We start from the raw sequence: 21469 nt of genomic DNA on the forward strand, positions 1-21469 counted from the left end.
TTAGAATCTACCGATGTTTATGATTTTTTTTAGATGTTTTAAAGTAAAAATATATTTTTAATATCCAAGAAGTAAGGACTCGATTTTTAAAGCGTCTAAAATGGCTGAAAAACAACTAGTGGATGAACAAACAACGTGTTATTTATTTTTTTAAAAAAAAAATATACGAACAACACTTCGTTCGCCCATTTTAAGAAATAAAACAAGGATAGTCAAGTGTGCAAACTTAACCTTCTTTTCAACGAGCTAAGCACGTTGGCCTACCTAGGCTCATGCGTTTGTTCTTTTTTTTCTTTAAATTTAATTAAAATTTATCAGAATAAATAATTAAAAATGTATTTGAGATATTATTTTATCAAATATTGTTTAGTTTTTAATTTGTTTTGAAATAAAACTCTAGCATTTTTTTATATTAAAAAATGCTCTTTTTGCACAACGTTTTTTTATTAAATTTTATTCAATGCCTTCCCATGTCTACTTTTTATCATCATATAATTATATATAAAAACAGATTTTTAAAAATAAAATTATTAAACATAACAAAGTCTATGACCTATACAATTCTCAATTTATTTGATGCCTTCCCGTGCATATCTATTTTTTACATTAATAACTTTTATTAGTATTTATTACTACATATAAATCTTAAATTATTTTATTAAATATACATGTTAAATTTTTAATTTATAATTAAAAATTTTCTCAGTACTAGAAATGGAAAATTCATTGATAATGCCCATAGTTTTGAAACCCGACCCGGTCATGTGATCGGGTCACGGGTCAGATGGGTTGACCCGCGTCAACTCAAAAAAAACTTACAGCCCTATTATGTGCAGCAATTCCACTGATAAGAAGATCTGTAGGAAGTCCCTCAATTTTACAGTATGCCTACCAATAAAAAACAGCATATGAAAATGGCTAAGAATAAAAAGTTATTAGGGAAAATTGAAAGAACACTTGCAAATAGGCATAGAACAAACCTCAAGTCGATTGTGAGCATTTACAAGAAATAACACTTTAAATACATCACCTTTCTGCCAAGAATTTAAGATAGCAAACACAAGTGAGCAAGCAAAAATTAAGGAAAAGCTATGTTAGTATAGACACAGACAGTAAACTATGCTAGTGTACTCCAGAGGATTTATTTACTTTTAATCACAGCATCAATCGAGTAGAAGAGGAAGATGATTGATTCATTTAAAAATTAAAAAAATAATTAATTGAACATTATTCTGTTCACAAAATTCTTAGCTGTCACTAAAAGGGAATACAAATACCCTTAGCGAAAAAACTGACAAAAACAAGAATACAAAAGTAAAGATAACAAAAATTCCAAAATCACTAATTTTCTTTCTTTCTCTTTTGCTGTTCTTTTTTACAGTTATAGCTCAAATCTTACAACAGCTAATCCATTGTACTTTCCTCAACAACCACAAAAGACAAACACGATTAGTACTTTTAAGCTAGGATTACCTGGATTGGGAGGGTTCTGTTTGGATCGGTGATTAAATCGGTGCATATTCTTCTTCTTTTCCTTATCAACACTATCCTCACCCTCCTCAACCACCATCACTGCCGATTGCTCACTCAAACTTCTCATAATTCCTCACTTTATAATTAAAAGACTAAACAATTAATCAAAAAACAATGAGGTGACAGACAAGGAAAGCCCTAAAACCAAGGCACCTTTTGATTATTAAAAAATATCACGAAAGAACCGATGATAATGGGACATAAAATTAAAAAGAAAATCAAGAAAGAAAGAAAGGGGAGAGATATGATAGGGTCTTATAAAGAGGTAGTGTGGGAAGTTAAAAAGGAAAAGGGGGACGTGATTATTCATTATTGGTCGGCTGAGACAAACTCTTATAACGACGTCGTTTAATGGCTGCTGATATTAAAAAAAAATAGACCGGGTCTCACCCGGTTTGACCGGGTAGACCGAGTCCCGGGTCGACCCGCCGGGTCGATCGGGTTTCACCGGGCCAACTCCCAAGCGGGTTTTTACCTCCACCCGGACCGATCCCAGGCCCGGGTCGGCCGGGTCGCGGGTCGGCCGGGTCGCGAGTCGACCCGCCGGGTCAGTCCGGGTTTCAAAACTCCGATAATGCCTATACACTTGTTTTCGTGTTTTAAAAAATTGATATAATGATAAATAAAGACCTTAAGAAAAAATATAAATCAAATCTTTAAAAATATTTAAGAAATATTTTTTATTATTTTTTAGAGCATTGAACAATCTTCATTTCGTATTTAAAATCTTTCACTAAATGAATATAATCTTAATTTCACAAAGCACAGTTAACAAATATATTTTTTTTTATTCCAGGAACCTTTATATTAAGGTGGGGTTCTGGATCACTGCACAAGTTGCTCATAAGCTATAGCCGGCTCTGACATTGAATATCAAACATGGAATAAATAACTAATATTTGAAGAATTTGTGTAAAATAAATAGCTATGTTTTAAAAATTCTCACGTGCAAGATTAAATATCAAACATGGAATAAATAACTAATATTTGAAGAATTTGTGTAAAATAAATAACTATTTTTTGAAAATTCTCATGTTCAAGATTATTTTTTATTCTTCTAATTACATTTTACCATAATTGTATTTCAAGTCACCTGAATTACTCGAATATTAAACCTGCTAGCCCGATTATTTCTTGTCCAAAATCCTCTTAAAAAATTCAATGAACTAGATAAAATTAGATTCTATAAATTTTTGGATGGTTTAAAATTAGGTTAAGAAAAATTACAAACACGTTAATCTTAGAAATTTATAAATAAATAAGTATATAAATAAATAAACATAATTGCGAGTAACCCAGTTTTTTTTTCACGTATTTGTTTTTTGTATAATTCTTCAAATTACATATTCTTCAAAATTTAGTACTTGAGCTGTTTCGGATAATATTTTTTTAATAGTGATTATCCCTGAAAACAACAATAAATAAATGAGTGCGGGCAGTTATGTTTTAAAGTATTTTTCATTCAAAAATATATTAAAATAATATTTTTTTATTTTTTAAAAATTATTTTTAATATCAGTGCATCATCTAAAAATACTATAAATATATTAATTTTAAGTAAATAAAAAATAAATTTTTTTAAAAGTTTTTTTAAAAAAACGAAAAAATAAACAGACAATAACTGCTGTTTCGATCTCTCCTTCTCTTTCGCTCCATGATATGTGTCAAGCCATGACTATTTCCTCAATTCCCATTAGTAGTCAGGGCCCGCCCCCCTGTCTCACTACATGCCCTTCGTATACATTAATATTGAGATTGATGGTTGACTGTGAGGCTGTTTTTTTTTTTTTTTAAAAAAAAATTATTTTGACATGTTAATATTAAAATTATTTTTTTAAAATAAAAAAATATTATTTTAATATATTTTTAAATAATAAATATTTTTAAAAATAATTATAATTACACTTTTAAAAATACCTTTAAAAATAATAACGGTTGAGATGAAGAGTTCGGTTTGTATTATTGTTAAAAAACAACCCAGCATAAAACTTATTAAAGTCGGAATATATTTAAAAAATATGAGTTTAAAAATCCCTTTTAAGAAAATAATATAATATAAGTTGTAATTTATAAATCAAAAACTTTAATATTCGACTAGAAAAAAAAATTACCTATCGAAACATATATCTATTTCTTCAACTCCTACTAAATTTCTCAACGCTATTGGTAAAAAAAGAAATACCAAGATTAATCATTTGGGTCAGATTAATCATGCCTCTCAACTCTTAACCTACATTCTTCACTCAATTCAAATTCAAATGCACCCTAAATCTGACCTTGTTGATTCAGAAATTCAAAGCATGTGTAAAATCTCAAGGATTTAATATAAAATGAGCGAAAAGTAACTGTAAAATAAAAAATCGAACCCACCGAAATAAAGTAAAAAATAATAAAAGATATTATGGGTCCTAATCCCATTCTCTCATGAAACTAGAGAGGGTCCACCATTACTCGTCACTCGAAAGTCCATCCAAGGGAGTGTCATTTAAAAGTCGGAGATAGGGCAATAGTCACTCACAGCAGAGACGGACAGCGTGCCTGCGTAGGTGTCGATCTACATAGTACTTCTCCTCCTCCTTGTTCTTTATACGAAACGATCTTTCTCCCCTCCCCTCCCCCCCTCACTCTCTTTCTCTCCGAGGCAAGTTCTCTATTTCTCTGTCTTCGATTCTCGATCGCACTCGATGAATGTGTAGGGGCCTGTTTGGTAACTGAGAAAATCCGATAAAGCGGACAGCTTTGTATTTTACTGCACGATGATTTTGTTTTTAGATTCGATATTCTTGCTTTATTTTTTTTAACTATTTATCAGCTTCCAAACGGACCGTTAGCTAGGGTTTCGAATTTCATGACCTTTGCTTGCAGCTATGATAGTCCTTCAGTGACATGGGGTTTAGGCGTTTTATTGTACTTGGATGATTAGGTTCTTAAATAAATGCATTGTTTAAGATTTGCACATGAATTGAAGTGGAAAAATAGTAAATATTTAACGAGTTTTGTGTTTCTCAAGCAAGTTGTTAGCATTTCATGATTTAGTACTGCTTTGTGTGTGGTAAGGTTGCATTATTTTTTGTTTGTTTTGAATTGAACTTAGAATGTTGTTTGATTATACTGTGAGCATTTTCCATGTTGAAGGAAGAAGTGATTGTTTTTTCCTTTGTTTCGTGTGAGGAACTTTGAATGCAATTTTTCTTTTGAGGATGGAAAATATGGATTAACTCCTGTGTTGGTTTGTTGTAGACTGGTTCGAAAATGACCGAGCCTTCCAAAGTTATCCATGTTCGCAACGTGGGGCATGAGATTTCTGAAGTATATCTCTATCTCTTTCTAACGCACACGCACACGCACACGCACACGCACACGCACACGCACACGCACACGCACACGCACACGCACACGCACACAAAATCACAAGCTGTGATTTAAGTATTTGAAACAATTAGTGTATTTATCCAAACATCTCTATACGTGTTGAAAGGTATCATGAGGAATGATACTTTTTTGGAAGTTGATCTTTAAAGATGGATAACACTTCTTTTAATGCCTGGAGATATTAACTTACCTTTTGGTTATACTAAATTGGATGGCATATGAGTCAAACGTTTTTGTAAAGACATGTTGATTAGCGTTCTATGTAGCCTAGGAAGGAAAGTCTTATATTTCCTTATGCTAAATGGGATAGAGGAGAAACCCCTTGGAAAACATGAACCAAACAAATTCAATACTCTTGATGGGATGATGAGGACTTGTCCAGAAAATTGCAAACACATAAGTTACCATCCTTTCAATTTCCCCATGCGGTAGTATTTAGTGAACCTGAAGACTGAAAACTTCTTTCTGAAAAGAATCAGGGGGCGTTATATTCCTAAATGTGATAGATGCGAGGGCATGCTTTCTATCAGACGCACAGAAAGACAATAGGGAAAATCTGCAACCTATGTAATATGTGTTATATCATCTATCTTTAATACCCGGAGTTATTACCCTAGTGGTATATGCAAAAAAACATAATTCACATTAAAGAAGATGCGTTAGATGAGCTAAATCCGATGATACTAATAGCCAAGGCTGAATTTAGCTTCATTTACTATATGGGATAAAGTTATGCTCTTAGGAAGCAATGCTAGAGCATCTCGGTTCAAGTCCGAGTGGTGGCATAGCATTTTTAAATTATCTAATTATTAAAAGGATAGAATAATAATGATTTCAATTCCAGGCTGGCTTTAATACAAAGAGTGTGATTGATTATCATATTCAATAAAATCTTAACCTGAATAAAACTCAGCTTACATGCTCTGGGTTTTCTTGACTGTTTTTTGTCATGAAGTGTTAAAGTCACTGAAATCATCTAGAGTTGTCTCCTAATTAGTTAGAAGCTTTGCAAGTGTTGAAACACAGTGATAACTGGAAATAGTTTTGGAAAGATTTGTCTTTTACTTTGTCTTCAAAAGCATTTCTGAATCATGGAATGGTGCTTAAGCACTGGTTTGCATTCATGCATCACTGATGATCTTATGTTGTTCTTCTAGAATGACTTGCTTCAGCTGTTCCAGCCATTTGGGGTTATAACGAAGCTTGTTATGCTTCGTGCTAAAAATCAGGTTACTTTAATGCTTATTGAATAGTGGTGATTATTAATACATCAGATTTTTGCAGAACCTGGAATGTGACATGGTCTGTTATGATTGCCATGCATGCAGGCTCTCCTTCAAATGCAAGATGTTCCTTCAGCCATCAATGCTCTTCAATACTATACAGATGTTCAGCCAACTATAAGGTATACAAAAGTTTGTACATGTTTCTCTCTCAGAACTTTCTGCAAGGGCATTTCCTTTTCTGTTTTGTTTTTGGTGTAAATACCGGTACCAAATGGTCCAAACTGATAACTGTAATACGTGTTTTGAATCTCCTTTTCTTCTTGCAGGGGAAGGAATGTTTATATTCAATTCTCATCGCATCAAGAACTGACTACAATGGATCAAAATACTCAAGGGCGAGGAGAAGAGGTGGGTACTTTGTAGTCTAAGATATCAAAAACCAAACGGTATTGCATTATTGATAGCATTACTTTGCAATCCATATAAGCGGGGAGCTAGAAGCTTCCATGATTCCTTGTTGAACTTTAGAGCGCTACAGGGATGAAAAGGATTCTTTATTATCAATTGATGGATGACTGGAGAGGTGCACTGTTTTTTTATTGGTTGGTGAGGGTTAATAGCGACATTAAGTTGGAGAGTGTCGTGTGGTGTTTTTAGGTAATGGCGATTATTCATAACCAGAAAGCAAGTTATTAGAGGAGAAATATCATCAGTTTCTTCAATCACAAATATGAAGCCAACACTGTAATCACTGTGGATTGTTTGTTTTCTTCCTTGCTTTTTTCCTTCATGTGTCTATTATAGTTCATCCACTATGTCTGCTTAAGTTGAATTAAAATTTAGAGATAACATGGTCCTAGTACTTCTACCAAGTCTTATGCATTCCATTATCAGATGATTTGATGTAACTGTATAGAGGCATAGCAGGTTAATTATGTCTCTTTAATAAACTGTAACCTACAATTTTTCCTCTTTCAGACTTTTCATAACTCAAAATTTGCCTTGGAATTTCTCATGCTTTTCTTTTTAGTGCTGTGATTGTATGCTTCCTGCATGTTGAACCATCAACTATAAAGGATCTGTTTTGTTCTATCTTTCTTCTAACTATAATTCGCATTATATCTCCTCTCGCTATCTATGCTTCTCTATTTATTCTCTTCTCTCTCTTCTGTCTCTATGATGTCTGCTGTTGGGCACTCTCTGGATGCACAGCCAAATCGAATTCTGTTAATTACCATCCATCACATGCAATATCCTATTACAGTGGACGTGCTGCATCAAGTTTTTTCCCCCCATGGATTTGTGGAGAAGATGGTCACATTTCAGAAGTCAGCTGGTCAGCTTCTTGAAGTTTCATTTTCTCGTCCCCTCTTTTTCTCCATTCTCTCTTTTAAGAATTGTAGTTACTACATTAAATAATTTTGGTATTTACTTTTGTGCATTCTAATTGTACCACAGCTTTATAGCTGAGAATCATCTGTGTTTTCTTTACTTAGCTTCTCTTACTTAACTTCTTACTCCGAGTGCATTGTGGATTTATCTTATGCTTTTTATTAAAAATGCAGAGGAGTATGATTTGAAATTGTCATGCATGAATGTTTTGCATATTTTTAGGTTTTCAAGCCCTTATTCAATACCAGTCACGCCAGAGTGCTGTTCAGGCTAGGACTTCTCTTCAGGTACTATTCAATTTGTTATTCAAGAAGTTGCTTTTACCTGGAAGCTTGCTTTCAAGGTGTTGCAGTTGGCTGGATTTCAAATAAGAGTTTTTGGAACTTGGCTGTTTTGGTAGGGGCGCAATATCTATGATGGCTGCTGTCAGCTGGACATTCAGTTTTCAAAGTATGTAATGAACATTCTATGATTTTTATTATCGCACCCACTCAATCCTCTTTTTCTGGTCTTTGGGAATCAAGGACCCTGTGGGGGCGTTCTGATTCCTGTGACCACAGAAAGAGGATTTCTGATTCTTTTTTTTTGGGGTGATATTAATATACTTTTCCTATTTTTCATCTAGCCTGGATGAGTTGCAAGTGAACTACAACAATGACAGCTCAAGGTGATTGGTTTGTCTTATGGCTTCTTTGTTTGACTTCTATGTTTTCGATGTTTTCCTATCAATGTTGCCGAAAACTATATCTTCCTTTGTACAGGGATTTCACTAATCCTAACCTGCCTTCAGAACAGAAAGCCAGATCTTCCCAAGTATGTACTCGTCTCTTGTTGTATTTTCATGTTGGTTGGTGATAGGTGGTTTGAGTAATTAAATTCTTTTCTGTTTCTTTTTGCAGCAGCCATCATATGGCGATGTAGGTATGTATGCTCTTAAAGCTACTGGAGTCAGGGCATGTGCTGGCTTTAGAGGTTACAATGATCTGTTACTCTTAGCTTTCATTGAGCACTAAATCCTTTTTTTTTATTCCATGCAGTTGGATATCCTCAGGTGGGTATTGCTGCGGTGCACCATACAGACTATTTATCATCCATGTGTAATATTCAGGATGTCTGCTGACCACAATTATTTATCGCCTTTTTTTTTGTCCTTTCCTACATTTACAGTAATGGCCTGCCTAATTGATGTCCAGATGGTTGTTTTGCTAACTTGTTTCCAGAAATTAACAGCTAGGGTTGAAACCTGAAAACTGATACCTAAAAAATGTAGTAGTGATGATGCTATTGATCAGTTTCAGGAAACTTGAACTGGGACATCGAACTTACCTATTTTTCTTGCTGCATTTTACACCAGGGTTGGTATTTTTAGATTCTCCCAATCTGTAACGGGAAACACCTCACTGTGTATGTTGTTTACCATTGTGTCCTTCCGCCCTTTTTTTCCCTGGAACTTTAGAAGTGATATAAAGGAAATGGCAAGGCATGAATGACAGCCTAAAGAGCTACATCTTGTAAATCTTCTTGGCTGGCTTTGCTATTTTCTAAATTTATTCTCTGCATTTGGGGAATATCAGGTATTACTGGGAAATACATTCGCCATCTCTCCTGGTTTATATAACATAACAATTATTTGTAATAAAAAATATACCTTTTCTGTAAGAAATTTTCATAGAATAACATTCTCAATAAGATGTTACCTTCTGTAATAGCCTGATATTCCTTAAAGACATAAATTATTTGCCTAAAATTAGATTTATTTTGCATCTATCTTACTAAAATGTTCTAGGATATGATATAATTTACTACATTTGATCTCTTTTGGAAAATTTAGATGCCCAATGCAGCTGCAATTGCTGCTGCCTTTGGTGGAGGTTTGCCTCCTGGAATTAGTGGGACAAATGATAGGTGCACAATTCTTGTCTCCAATTTAAATCCTGATGTAAGTTTATTCTGATGTCTTTCTTCTTTTTGAATATAGTTTTTAATAGATTCCTGATATTCATGCAAGAAAAATGTTTCTGTACCCAGAGAATAGATGAGGACAAGCTTTTCAACCTGTTTTCTCTCTATGGAAACATAGTGCGGATTAAGCTTCTTCGCAACAAGCCTGATCATGCACTTGTTCAGATGGGGGATGGTTTCCAAGCTGAATTGGCAGTACATTTTTTGAAGGTTCGGTCTATGAAGATTTCTCAGAATTCATTGCTTCGTTATTATTGTTTGTTGGATATAAATTCCTCTCCTTGAATGCTCCATATCACCTTGTCTCAACGGGCAGTATTTATGTTCTTTCATATGTGGAACAGGGTGCCATGCTTTTTGGAAAGCGAATGGAGGTCAACTTTTCGAAGCATCCAAACATAACTCAAGGTGCTGATACGCACGAGTACATGCACTCTAATCTGAATCGCTTCAACCGTAATGCTGCAAAGAACTACCGATACTGCTGTTCACCAACAAAGATGATTCATCTTTCCACTTTACCTCAGGTCATCACTGAGGATGAGATTGTGAGTCTTGTAGAGGAGCATGGCACCGTTGTGAACACCAAGCTCTTTGAGATGAATGGGAAGAAGCAGGCGCTTGTTCTGTTTGAAACCGAGGAGGAGGCCACAGAAGCCCTCGTGTGCAAGCATGCTACTTCACTTGCTGGGTCGATTGTCCGAATCTCATTCTCCCAGCTACAGTCCATTAGAGAAAACCAATAAAAGAATAGCAGTGTTAAAGATTTACTATGGTAATAATAATTCCTGAGGATTCATGCTTCACAAGGATATTCACATGTTGGTGACAGCTCTTACTCTCCTCTCTTGTAACGGTTCATTGCTTTTTTACTGGTGGATGATGCTCCTTCATTTTTATTTACTGTCTTCCTCACTCACTTCTGATGTTTGTACCAATTATTTCTTAGGAATGTTTATTTAATTTCAGAGGATTAGATTTCTTGTTTTCAGATATGGTCAGTTTTGAAGAGTAGGGAGAGAGAGGTTTTCCCTCCCTCATGGAGAGGGATTACTTTGTATCATTGCTGTATATTCTTGTATTTCAGGCTAATTGGGTCGTTACTGTTGTATTCCTAGCCCCCCTCCTAAATTTATTCCTCCCTATTTCCTAATGATCTTCTTTGGATATCTTCCATCTACTCTCTCCTCTTCATTCTTCCCCTCCTTCCATCTCCTGCTTCTGCTCTTCACTGTTCTTCTTAGGTCGCCTTCTCTTCTCTTCTTCTTCATCCTCTGCCTCTCTCTCCTTCTCCCTGTCTCTCTGTCTGTGCACGCGCTGTCCGAACAATTTTCATAATTGCGTCGGCAATAATGCTTTTTCAGGATATTCTCTCCTGAGCCCCTAACAACATCATCATCAGAAGTTTTCAAGATGGGGAGGCTGATTGGAATTGTGCTCTAAACAGCAAGATCAAGAAGAATAGTAAAAAAGATTTAAAAAAGAAAATTAAATAATAAATTACATTAATTTAGATCAACTTATATTTCTATCCATCATTCAGATTGATTGAATCTATGTGAGATAATGCTAAATTATGTTTTTAAAAAATTTAAAATATATTTTTAAATTGTTTTTGATGAGCTGGCAAAAATATAAATATAACAATAATTGCTAAAACGGTTTTGAAGTTAATCTTGACCGTGTTAGCTTATACTTTATACTTGTATTTTGTCTAATCATATAAAAAATATATTTGATTAGTTATTTTGTTTTTTGAACGTTCTATATATGATTATTTTTAAATTTTTTAAATATTAATTCTATAGAAGTTAAAACAATATATTCATACATCAATTTTTAACTAAATAAATGTTTTTTTAACACTACACTTCAAATATTTTTCTTAAAAAAATTACGTTTTTCTTTTTTAAACTGTAATCTAAAAAACAAGGCCAAACACGAACAACCACTGATTGATGCCCAATCACCTTTTTCCTCTAAAATCCACGCGCAAAGCACATATTTCACTTCATATCCCGGATTTCTAGTTCCTACCTAATGGATTCAACTCTGACTCGAATAGCAGCTCCACTTCCGCTCACACACACACTCCTCTTTAACTACCCCCATTCTTCTCCATCTTTAATTTGTTTCTTCTCGAGGAGAACTCATAGCAAGAGATTGTTCAATTCAAATTGCAAGCTGGGAAGTTCTAAGCGAAATGCCCACGACGATAACGTCGTTTTGGATGAAAAAGCTTACGAGGCCGAGAGGTTAAGACTTGATGCACAGGCAAGAGACTCAATGGCCGAGACTTCTAAAAGAGAGATGGAGACGAGTTCAGAGGATGACCCCAAAGCTTGGAAATGGGTCATCCGAAAGAGAATTTGGGATTTGATGGAGGCCCGAAATATTGCTCAGAACCCCAGACCTGTTCACCACCGGATCCCCAATTTCGTTGGCGCCTCAGCTGCTGCTAAAATGGTAAAAGAGCAACCCTATTTTTTGTTTTTTTTCCCCTTCTCTCCTTTTGAACGCGTGCTTTGTTTACGGGTAGTGAATGTAAGAGTTTTTTTAATGAGGTCGGGTCATGGCAGTTGAGTGGGTTGGAAGTGTTTCTCGAAGCGAGTTGTGTGAAGGTAAACCCGGATTCACCACAAAAACAAGTCAGATTTCTCACTCTCTCTGGTTAGTCTTCCATCATATTGAAGCCTCATACCATACTCTTGTAAGGATGACTTGCAGCAAACTTATGAGTAACCTCTCAGTGCCTCCTCGTGGTGTTTGCAGGTGGAAAGAAACTGTTAACTCCTCAACCCCGTTTGAGAACTGGGTTTTTCTCTATACTTGAATCTCACATGTTAAGCCCTAGTACCATAAATGAGGCATGCACCTCTGTAGGTGTTGCCAAGAATGGAAGGCCTATTGGATTGGATGAGAAGATCAAGGTTGACCTAATTGTCATTGGTTCTGTCGCTGTTGACCCAAAAACAGGGGCTCGACTTGGCAAGGGAGAGGTAATAATACAATCTTTCTTGTATTATAAACTCAACGTAATCTTTGCCAGTCAAATGCATTGAAAATATTTGAGAGTTAATGGATGGATATGGTCCTAAACTATAATTTCAAACCTTCATTCTGAAAATGGAGATGGTTTTTGTTACTTTGTAAAGTGCAATACCATCTTTGCAGTTGAAGATTCTGTAAGGTTAATGTCAGAGAGATTTCGGAGTGCAGGGATTTGCTGAACTTGAATATGGGATGCTGCGGTATATGGGAGCTATTGATGACTCAACACCAGTTGTGACCTCCGGTAGTTGGAACGCTTACTCTGGATCTCATTTCCTACGCTCCCTTTATTCATACTGTTGCCATGCTTATTATTACTGAACTATTGTTCTCTTTTAACTGTTTCGACGATTTCTTACTCTTCAAAACTCTTGCAGTGCATGACTGCCAATTGGTAGAAGATATTCCGGTTGAGAAATTGCTGATCCATGATGTTCCCGTTGACATCATATGCACTCCCGACCAAGTTATCTTCACCAACACTAATATTCCCAAGCCTCAAGGTTTGTGAATCACTGCAGCCCGTAGTTTGAAGTCTGAAGTGTACTGCAGTTTTTTTAGAGTTTGTTTCATAAAGCAACCTTGTAATGGGTTCAGGTTGTTTTGGTCTCCTGTTCTTAGAGAACGAACTCTTTTAACCTGCAGGGATCTATTGGGACAAATTGTCTCCTGAGAAGCTTGCCCAAATTCGGATACTCAGAGAGCTCAAGAGCAGAATTGAAAGGGAGACCGGGCAGAAACTTCCTTGTGGTCCATCTGAGAAACTACCCCCTACAGCTCAGAGAAGACGAAAATGAGTTCAAATGTACATCCTCTAATGCAAAAACCAATGGTGAAGCGACGAAAAAAAGAGGTTTATTGCTGTCCTGTCTGTTAAATCAAAAGTAGATAAAAGTATAGATCGTTACTGTGTCGCTGTTTCTGTATCATTATCATCCTCTTGACCTTAAACAATTATTTATACGAGGTTCATGATGTGAACGAGTTCTCATGAACAAGAAATAGCTGTGAGGAAACCGAATGACCACAAGAAAATAAAGAGACAATTCTCTTCAACATAAGGGATCTGACCATTTAGAGCGCACACAACAAACACTGTTGATCATCTCTACTTGACCTTTTTAACGAATCTAGAAACTATTTGTCATGAAAAATAACCCTGTAAATCGAGTCAAGGTCTTTGTTTGTTGAAGGGTTCCACGGCACAATCCCCTGGATTTTCCAGCTAAAATTGGAAGTGTAAAATCAACGCTTCGACCTCATGGTTAACAATTTTTTTTCCATCCTTTTATATTGCTTTAACTAGGAATTAAGCTTGATGGTTGCTAAAGAGAATTTCTTTGGTGGAAATCTACGAGTTATTATCTTTAATGCCGAATATATTTGATAAAAAATGTTATGAAATATTCATTTTTTATCTTGTAGTCAGGCATTTTTGCTTTTATAATTTACCTGAACATATTTAAATTTAAATCTATTTTTTGGTGAACCTCTGTAAGCAATGCTCGATTATTTTGATAATCGATTGGACAATGATCTTCGATAATCATAACAAATGGCAAGCTTGCTGAAGCACTAGTCAACAACTTTCATAGCAATCAATGGCCGTTGAGTGACTCCTAGTTACCAAATAGCAATGGGTGGAAATGGATCCTGCTTGGTCTGTCTGGTTTTAAAATCTTTTGATGCTCGTGAGTATTTATCATTTAAAAATTATGTTGTTTTTTCTTCTATGATCGCGGATTCATCTAATGAATTTAGACCCTCACCAAATAGCGTGTGCAATGTTTTTTAACATTTAAAAATATAATTTTACCATGTTGTTAAAATACACTTTTATCATTATCATCTTTCTTTTCTTTTGATGTGGCATGTGTTTAATTATCGCCAGTGTTTTTATTTCCTTTCTTTTTTTCCTTTAAAATTTATAACTTGATTTTTTTTTTGTTGCTGATATTTCAATTTCAGTCTCTATTCTTTTGATTTTTAATTTTTAGTCTTGATTATTTTGTAGAAGTTTTATTATTTTTCAATTTCATCTTTGAATCATAATTTATTAAATATTATATTTTTCAATTTGGTCATTATTCTTTGGATTTTTAATTTTTTATCTTAGCTATTTTATAAAAGTTTTATTGGTTTCAACTTTATCCTTCAATTCAAATTGATAATTTTATATTTTTTAATTTGATCATTATTGTTTTGATTTTTCTTCCTTGTCTCTCTTGTAAAAGTTAATATTCTTTTCACCCTTTAATTACAGCATTGTTTTTATTTTTTATGTCAATTCCGAGCCTCATTCTTCTAATTTCTTTTTGTCATTTTACTAAATTCATTATTTTTTTTCATTTTCACCCTTAACTTAAATATAAATTTTATTTTATATGTTAATTTTGATCCTTATTTTTTTAATTGTTATTTTTTAATTCATCTTATATAATTGAAATTCATTTTTAGTTTTTTTTTTGGGTTATTGTAATCATATGATATGTGTCGTGGATTTCACAAATATTTTAAGATGGCTCAGTTCTAATTAGTATTGTTACAAGTTTGTCATGTGAACTAATTTTTTTTATATTTTTTAATCTAATTTTAGAACCTGAATATCATTTCTTATACACAAAAAATAATTTAGTCTGCAATGAATCACCAACATTAAGGTTAGTTTACTTGCTGCAACAAAGTTTAGCCCCCTTATTTACTCAAAAGTATGTTATTTGCACTGAAAATAAAAAGATTAATTAAAATTTGACTATTTTTTTCACAGTGAAATTTAACCAAAAGCTTGATTAACAAAAATTAATGATATTTCAGAGGCTCGAAAAGGAAAAATTAAACCCAATACCCTAATAATATAAATGCCTGAAGATACTTCTAGCGGGAAACTTGAATTATTCCCTCAAACCACAGACATAAACAAATATATATATATATAAAAGAAAAGAAAAAAACCTCATAAAAACTTTCAAATTCAAATCCTTCAAAATTCCCTCTAGCTTCTCTCGTACTCTCCTTCCTCTCTACACCATCTCTCTCTATAAATAAGCACTCATCTCCATTTACACTAACAATCCACATTACATGTTCGATAAAATTCCTCACTCATTCACTTCCTTTTAAATTATCCAATTCAAATATATCTATCAACCATGTACGTGATCAAGCGAGATGGGCGCCAAGAACCGGTACGTTTTGATAAGATAACTGCTCGATTAAAGAAATTGAGTTATGGGTTAAGTAACGATCACTGTGATCCAGTGCTTGTGGCACAGAAAGTCTGTGCAGGGGTTTATAGAGGTGTCACTACAACCCAGCTTGATGAGTTAGCTGCTGAGACCGCGGCTTCTATGACTGCTAATCACCCTGATTATGCTTTGGTCAGTGATTTTGTAATCTTTTGCAATCTGGTGTTTTGCTAGTTTTGATTTTTGTGGTTTATCGTGTGTGTGTGTCAAATTTGTTGCCAAGCTCGTGTTTTAGTGCAACTGTGTTTTTTAGTGGTTGTTTGGGCTGTTTGAGGTGCTTTTCGTTTGGGTTTTGATCGATCGGGGATAATTGTTTACGTGGTGATTTCTGTTGCTTGAAGTCAGTTTGATTAGTTAATTACTGATAGGTTTGTGTTGAACTTGATTGTTTTTGTTTGATAATGTGGTGCAGTTGGCTGCAAGAATTTCTGTCTCGAGGCTGCATAAGAATACAAAAAAATCCTTCTCAGAGACGTGAGTATTTGGTTTCATGGGGTTTTGTTTTGATTTAATTGTATTTTGTATTTACTTGAAATTGAATTAAAGGCTTGTAATGCAGGATCGAATTAATGTATAACAACTTAAATAAGGGGTCTGGGCAGAAGGCTCCTCTCATTGCAGATGATGTCTACGAAATAATCATGAAGGTAAACTCATCTTAATTTTTGTTTTATTGTTTTCAAGCTGCTGGTAACAGAAGTGTGGACACCATGCGAAACTAACCATTTTTTCTATTAATCTGTGACCGAGGAATTATATAAATTATGTATGTATATAATAACCAATGCCTTTATTGGTATCAGAATGCTGAACGGCTGGACAGTGAGATCCTCTATGACAGGGATTTTGAATATGATTATTTTGGCTTCAAAACTCTTGAGAGGTCCTACCTTTTGAAGGTTGATGGAAAGATTGTAGAAAGACCACAGCACCTACTGATGAGAGTGGCTGTTGGTATCCACAAAGATGACATTGAATCTGCCACCAAAACTTATCACTTAATGTCTCAAAGTTGGTTCACTCATGCTACCCCTACCCTTTTCAATGCAGGGACTGCCCAGCCTCAAGTATGTTTGTTGTATCAGTGTTCTCCATTATCTGAATAACAGTGCTAATCTACATGAATTGCTCATGTGATTTTGTTATTTATTTGGCGTTGGGTGATCGGTTGATATGGCAGTTGAGCAGTTGCTTTCTCCTGTGCATGAAAGATGACAGCATTGAAGGCATATATGATACTCTGAAGGAGTGTGCTGTTATTAGCAAATTAGCTGGAGGAATTGGTATTGCTGTTCATAATATCCACGCCACAGGCAGTTACATTCGGGGGACAAATGGTACTTCCAATGGTATAGTTCCCATGCTTCGAGTGTTCAACAACACTGCTCGCTATGTTGATCAAGGAGGAGGGAAGAGGAAAGGTATAAGTTCAATTGTGTTGCTTATATTTTTTAATGAGTTTGAGTGCAAGTTTTTTATGGATAAAGCAAGACAGCAGATCAGAGTGATTTTGCATGAATGTAGTTAAATTTTGTCTATGCTATGTGATTTATTGGGTCGTCTTTTTTATTTTATTTTTTTCAATGGCTAATCTTTTTGTATTGATTAGGTGCTTTCGCTATATATCTGGAGCCATGGCATGCCGATATCTTTGAGTTTCTAGATCTCAGAAAAAACCATGGAAAGGTATGTTCATTACTTAATGGCCTTACATAACATTGATCTTAATCTAAGTAGGGGGGTATATATCGGTTAGTTCCAAATGAAAAAGATCCCTTTTTTTGTTCTTTTTGATTCAGATCCTCGAATTTTCCTTTCTTATTTTTCATGACTTGGTCTTGTGCTTTTTCTTCTTGATGCCTTCTGCAGGAAGAACATCGAGCTCGAGACTTATTCCTTGCTCTTTGGATTCCTGATCTCTTCATGGAAAGAGTTCGAGGTGATGACAAATGGTCTTTGTTTTGCCCTAGTGAGGCTCCAGGTTTGGCTGATTGTTGGGGACAAGAATTTGAAAAACTGTATACTCAGTATGAAAGAGAGGTAGAAAACTTGCTACTTCTGTGATGATTGTTTGTATCAAAATGTTGAAGTATTTGTCTGCACTGGAACTGACAATTACTTGTGTATTTATGAATATAGGATAGGGCAAAGAAAATTATTTCAGCTAGGAAACTCTGGTTTGAGATTTTAAATTCCCAAATTGAAACAGGAACACCTTACATGCTCTTCAAGGTATTACATGTAATTTACCATGGCTATAGGCATAACAATGTTCCACATTGTTTTTAGTGTATTCTAAATGCACCTTTTATTTGTTCAGGATTCTTGCAACAGGAAAAGCAACCAGCAGAATCTGGGCACTATCAAGTCCTCAAACCTCTGTACTGAAGTTATTGAGTTCACAAGTCCAACAGAAACAGCAGTTTGCAATCTGGCATCCGTTGCTCTTCCACGATTTGTCATGGAAAGGGTGGGACACTGAAAATGAATGTTGCATTGATAGTTTCGTCTACCAGATCTTTTTTTTTCCTTACCTTATTAATAATTTAATATGCTGCTCAACAATCTTTACTTCTTTCTGTAGGGGGTACCTGCGGAATCACAGTCTTCCAAGATGGTTGGAAGTAGAGAATCAAAGAACAGATACTTTGATTTTGAAAAACTAGCAGAGGTTTGTTTTATTTAGAATGTAGGAGATCTCTAAATTTAACTTGTTGCGCATAGTGACAAGCATGCTGCTGTACATTTGTTTCTAGAAACTCACTTACACTAGATATATTTAAGATAGAACTGTATCTTTTTATCTTTTAAGAAATCTGAATTATTCTATCTGGGAGACTTTGGTTTCTTATATACTTTTGTTGCTATCTTAGGTTACAACGACGATCACTGCAAATCTTAATAAAATCATAGATGTTAATTACTATCCCGTTGAAACTGCAAGGAGGTCAAATTTAAGACACAGACCAATTGGTATTGGTGTTCAAGGTCTTGCTGATACCTTCATTTTGCTTGGCATGCCATTTGATTCATCAGAGGTATTAATTTGCTTCTCTCAAATATGACATGGTTTCATTTGCGTTGTTCATCCAGACTGATTTTTTCACTTGTTTGTAACAGGCAAAAAGGCTAAACAAAGACATATTTGAAACCATATACTACCATGCTCTGAGATCTTCTTCTGAGCTGGCTGCTAAAGATGGCCCTTATGAAACATATTGTGGAAGCCCTGTGAGCAAGGTGAGGGTCTCTGATTCTATCAGTTTCAGTGAATGTATTCCAAAGACGTTTAAGATGGCATGCCTTGGTGTCTGATTTTCAACTAGATGACCTCTGCTATCTTGTTTCTTTGGTTCATGCCTTGGCTTTATAGGATGGTGCAAATGTTAGATTTAATGTTCAGAAGAATTTGAGAGATGTTTCAAAAGGGATAACACGGTGAGCTTGGTCTAGGAAGCAGTCTCATTCTCATAGAGTTAATGCTTGAGAAATACAGAGAGAAGGGTGTACCTTTTGCTCCTTTTTCTTCCTCAAAATGACTCATCATGCAAAGAAATCACCCAAGATATGGCATTTTGCCTATGTCATATTCTATTGGATGCCTTGATACATGCCCTCGAGAAGACATATGAAATATAAGATTGCTAGAACTTGAGCAACCTTTCTTTTCTTTCAGGGGATTTTGCAGATGGACATGTGGGGTGTGACACCATCAGATAGGTGGGATTGGGATGCTCTTAGGGAAATGATCTCCAAAAGTGGTGTAAGAAATTCCCTTCTCATAGCGCCTATGCCCACTGCTTCAACAAGTCAGATACTTGGCAACAATGAATGTTTTGAGCCTTATACATCCAATATCTATAGCCGCAGAGTTTTAAGGTTTGTTTTGCTTTACCAGGCTGATTTCTGTAAAGTGTGGTTGTTCTTCCCTCTGCCATCTAACCACATCCATTTTCAGCGGCGAATTTGTTGTGATGAACAAACACCTCCTTAATGATTTAACGGAGATGGGTCTCTGGTCACCTGTTCTTAAAAACAAGATAATAAATGAAAGTGGCTCGGTTTCAAAAATCCCTGAGATTCCCGAGCAGCTAAAAGCTATCTATAAGTACGGTTATCTTCATGTTGTCTATATCCTATATTTAGTAGCATATTTGTATCTTTTCATGCCAAGGCAGAATTACTTTGTGATACCAGGACGGTGTGGGAAATCAAGCAAAAGACATTGGTTGACATGGCTGCTGATCGTGGATGCTACATAGACCAAAGTCAGAGTCTGAATATTCACATGGAGCAACCTGATCTTGGGAAACTAACTTCCCTGCATTTCCATGCTTGGTCAAAGGTATGGTGCTTATATATATTAATTTGCAGTATAAATACACTGCATGCTCATTGCAGTGCACCACTCCTGATCAAATTTGCACTTCATGTTGCTACCGAGGCTGCGTAACCTGTCACTGGGAAAAGAAAACAGTATAGCATATGTTTCTCTATGCTATGAATGTTCAAATTGCGTTTTGGGTGTATCCATTGATATGTTTGTTTTTGATTTAGTCATGTTTTCTGTACAGGGCCTGAAAACAGGTATGTACTACCTGAGAACACGTGCTGCTGCAGATGCTATCAAATTCACTGTTGACACAACTGTTCTCAACAATGTATGCGAATTTCTCTTCCTTGTATCACTAGACCATGTTCAATTGTTCCATAAATCTGTTTCATTTATAGTTCATCCTGTTGAAGGTACAAAATCCACTTTGAGAATGGAGACTATTAAAGCAAATATGGAAAGAAGTAGAAAATCAAGCATGGTTTCACTATCGACCATTTATTTTATAAGCATATGTTTTTTTTTCAGTCTTTCCGTTTTAGACAACTGATTTGCAGTTTTACCTAAATAGATTGGATTTTCCTTAAAAGCAAATATTTTTACATGATTGTTGACAGAATTTGTTGTTTTGTGATTGAACAGGAAAATGCTAACAAGGCAGAGGATGATGTTAATTCTGATATGGCGCAGGCAGCATGCTCATTGCAGAACCGGGAAGAGTGCATGGCTTGTGGAAGTTAACCTCCGTGTTCCCTCTCATTTGATCAATACAGTTCTTCAACGACAAGCAAGAGCAACGAAGATCATTTCTTTGCATCGCTGACCTGCAAGTTGGAATGAATGGCTATGTAACAGTCTACAAGTGATGTGCAGGGTTTAGATCAAACCCATCATGAAACTAACTCGTTGATAAGATGTATAATGTTATGGCCCCAGCTTTTTACTGGCCGTTGCAATCAAATTCTTAGAAGAGCTCAGTCTTGATGTGTTTGAAATTATGGTTGCGGTTGTTTTTTATTTAGAAATATTTTAAAATAATATTTTTTTTATTTTTTAAAAATTATTTTTGAAATCAGTGCTTCAAAATAATCTAAAAACATAAAAAAATATTAATTTAAAATAAAAAAATTTAAAATTTTTAAAAAATATTTTTAAAATACAAAAATAAATATAGAGGTAATTACTGGATACAGTTGGATGTAAAAAAGCGTGTTCTTGTTTTATCGCATTTCAGTAAAGCAGGCTTTGCTCTCTCATGCACCATGATGATGATGACGGCCCATTGATGGGCCTTGGATTGTTTCTAGATAACTGGGCCGCTTAGGCGAACTAGTAGATAGTGCTTTCTTAACTGC

At 35.0% G+C, this 21469-nt stretch overlaps 3 protein-coding genes and 1 long non-coding RNA gene across 5 annotated transcripts; 3 read left to right on the top strand and 1 right to left on the bottom strand.

The window, feature by feature from the left end:
• Window positions 1-743: 743 nt before the first annotated feature.
• LOC127905395 (uncharacterized) lies at window positions 744-1734 on the bottom strand. Its single transcript, XR_008059371.1, has 3 exons — window positions 1474-1734; window positions 981-1034; window positions 744-888 (listed from the first exon to the last, which is right to left on the bottom strand). It is a non-coding gene; the product is annotated as an uncharacterized LOC127905395 (long non-coding RNA).
• A 2265-nt stretch (window positions 1735-3999) lies between these two features.
• LOC7492477 (polypyrimidine tract-binding protein homolog 3) lies at window positions 4000-10476 on the top strand. Of its 2 annotated transcripts, none has more exons than XM_024601548.2 (15): window positions 4000-4174; window positions 4774-4842; window positions 6063-6134; window positions 6234-6310; window positions 6458-6539; window positions 7344-7467; window positions 7746-7810; window positions 7924-7973; window positions 8149-8190; window positions 8285-8336; window positions 8423-8444; window positions 8561-8574; window positions 9355-9462; window positions 9552-9695; window positions 9830-10476. In XM_024601548.2, exons 2-15 carry the CDS (start codon window positions 4786-4788, stop codon window positions 10229-10231), a joined length of 1311 nt encoding a protein of 436 aa, XP_024457316.1. In that variant the 5' UTR covers window positions 4000-4174; window positions 4774-4785; the 3' UTR covers window positions 10232-10476. The 2 variants fall into 2 exon arrangements, with proteins under 2 accessions (XP_024457316.1, XP_024457318.1); XM_024601550.2 differs by having other exon boundaries at window positions 8426-8444.
• Window positions 10477-11433: 957 nt separating this feature from the next.
• On the top strand, window positions 11434-13538 carry LOC7469235 (5-formyltetrahydrofolate cyclo-ligase-like protein COG0212). The gene is made up of 6 exons (XM_002306674.4): window positions 11434-11951; window positions 12065-12155; window positions 12258-12484; window positions 12705-12780; window positions 12914-13039; window positions 13182-13538. Exons 1-6 carry the CDS (start codon window positions 11526-11528, stop codon window positions 13331-13333), a joined length of 1098 nt encoding a protein of 365 aa, XP_002306710.3. The 5' UTR covers window positions 11434-11525; the 3' UTR covers window positions 13334-13538.
• A 1878-nt stretch (window positions 13539-15416) lies between these two features.
• Window positions 15417-21098, top strand: LOC7469236 (ribonucleoside-diphosphate reductase large subunit). Its single transcript, XM_002306675.4, has 17 exons — window positions 15417-15913; window positions 16194-16255; window positions 16341-16428; window positions 16585-16848; window positions 16962-17202; window positions 17391-17467; window positions 17651-17821; window positions 17921-18013; window positions 18102-18251; window positions 18366-18452; window positions 18655-18819; window positions 18902-19021; window positions 19458-19660; window positions 19740-19889; window positions 19979-20126; window positions 20356-20442; window positions 20757-21098. The coding sequence occupies exons 1-17, from the start codon at window positions 15686-15688 to the stop codon at window positions 20853-20855; spliced, it is 2433 nt and encodes an 810-aa protein (XP_002306711.1). The 5' UTR covers window positions 15417-15685; the 3' UTR covers window positions 20856-21098.
• Window positions 21099-21469: the final 371 nt, after the last annotated feature.

The sequence above is a fragment of the Populus trichocarpa genome, chromosome 5 (genome assembly GCF_000002775.5).
Source record: "Populus trichocarpa isolate Nisqually-1 chromosome 5, P.trichocarpa_v4.1, whole genome shotgun sequence".
Lineage (NCBI taxonomy): Eukaryota > Viridiplantae > Streptophyta > Magnoliopsida > Malpighiales > Salicaceae > Populus > Populus trichocarpa.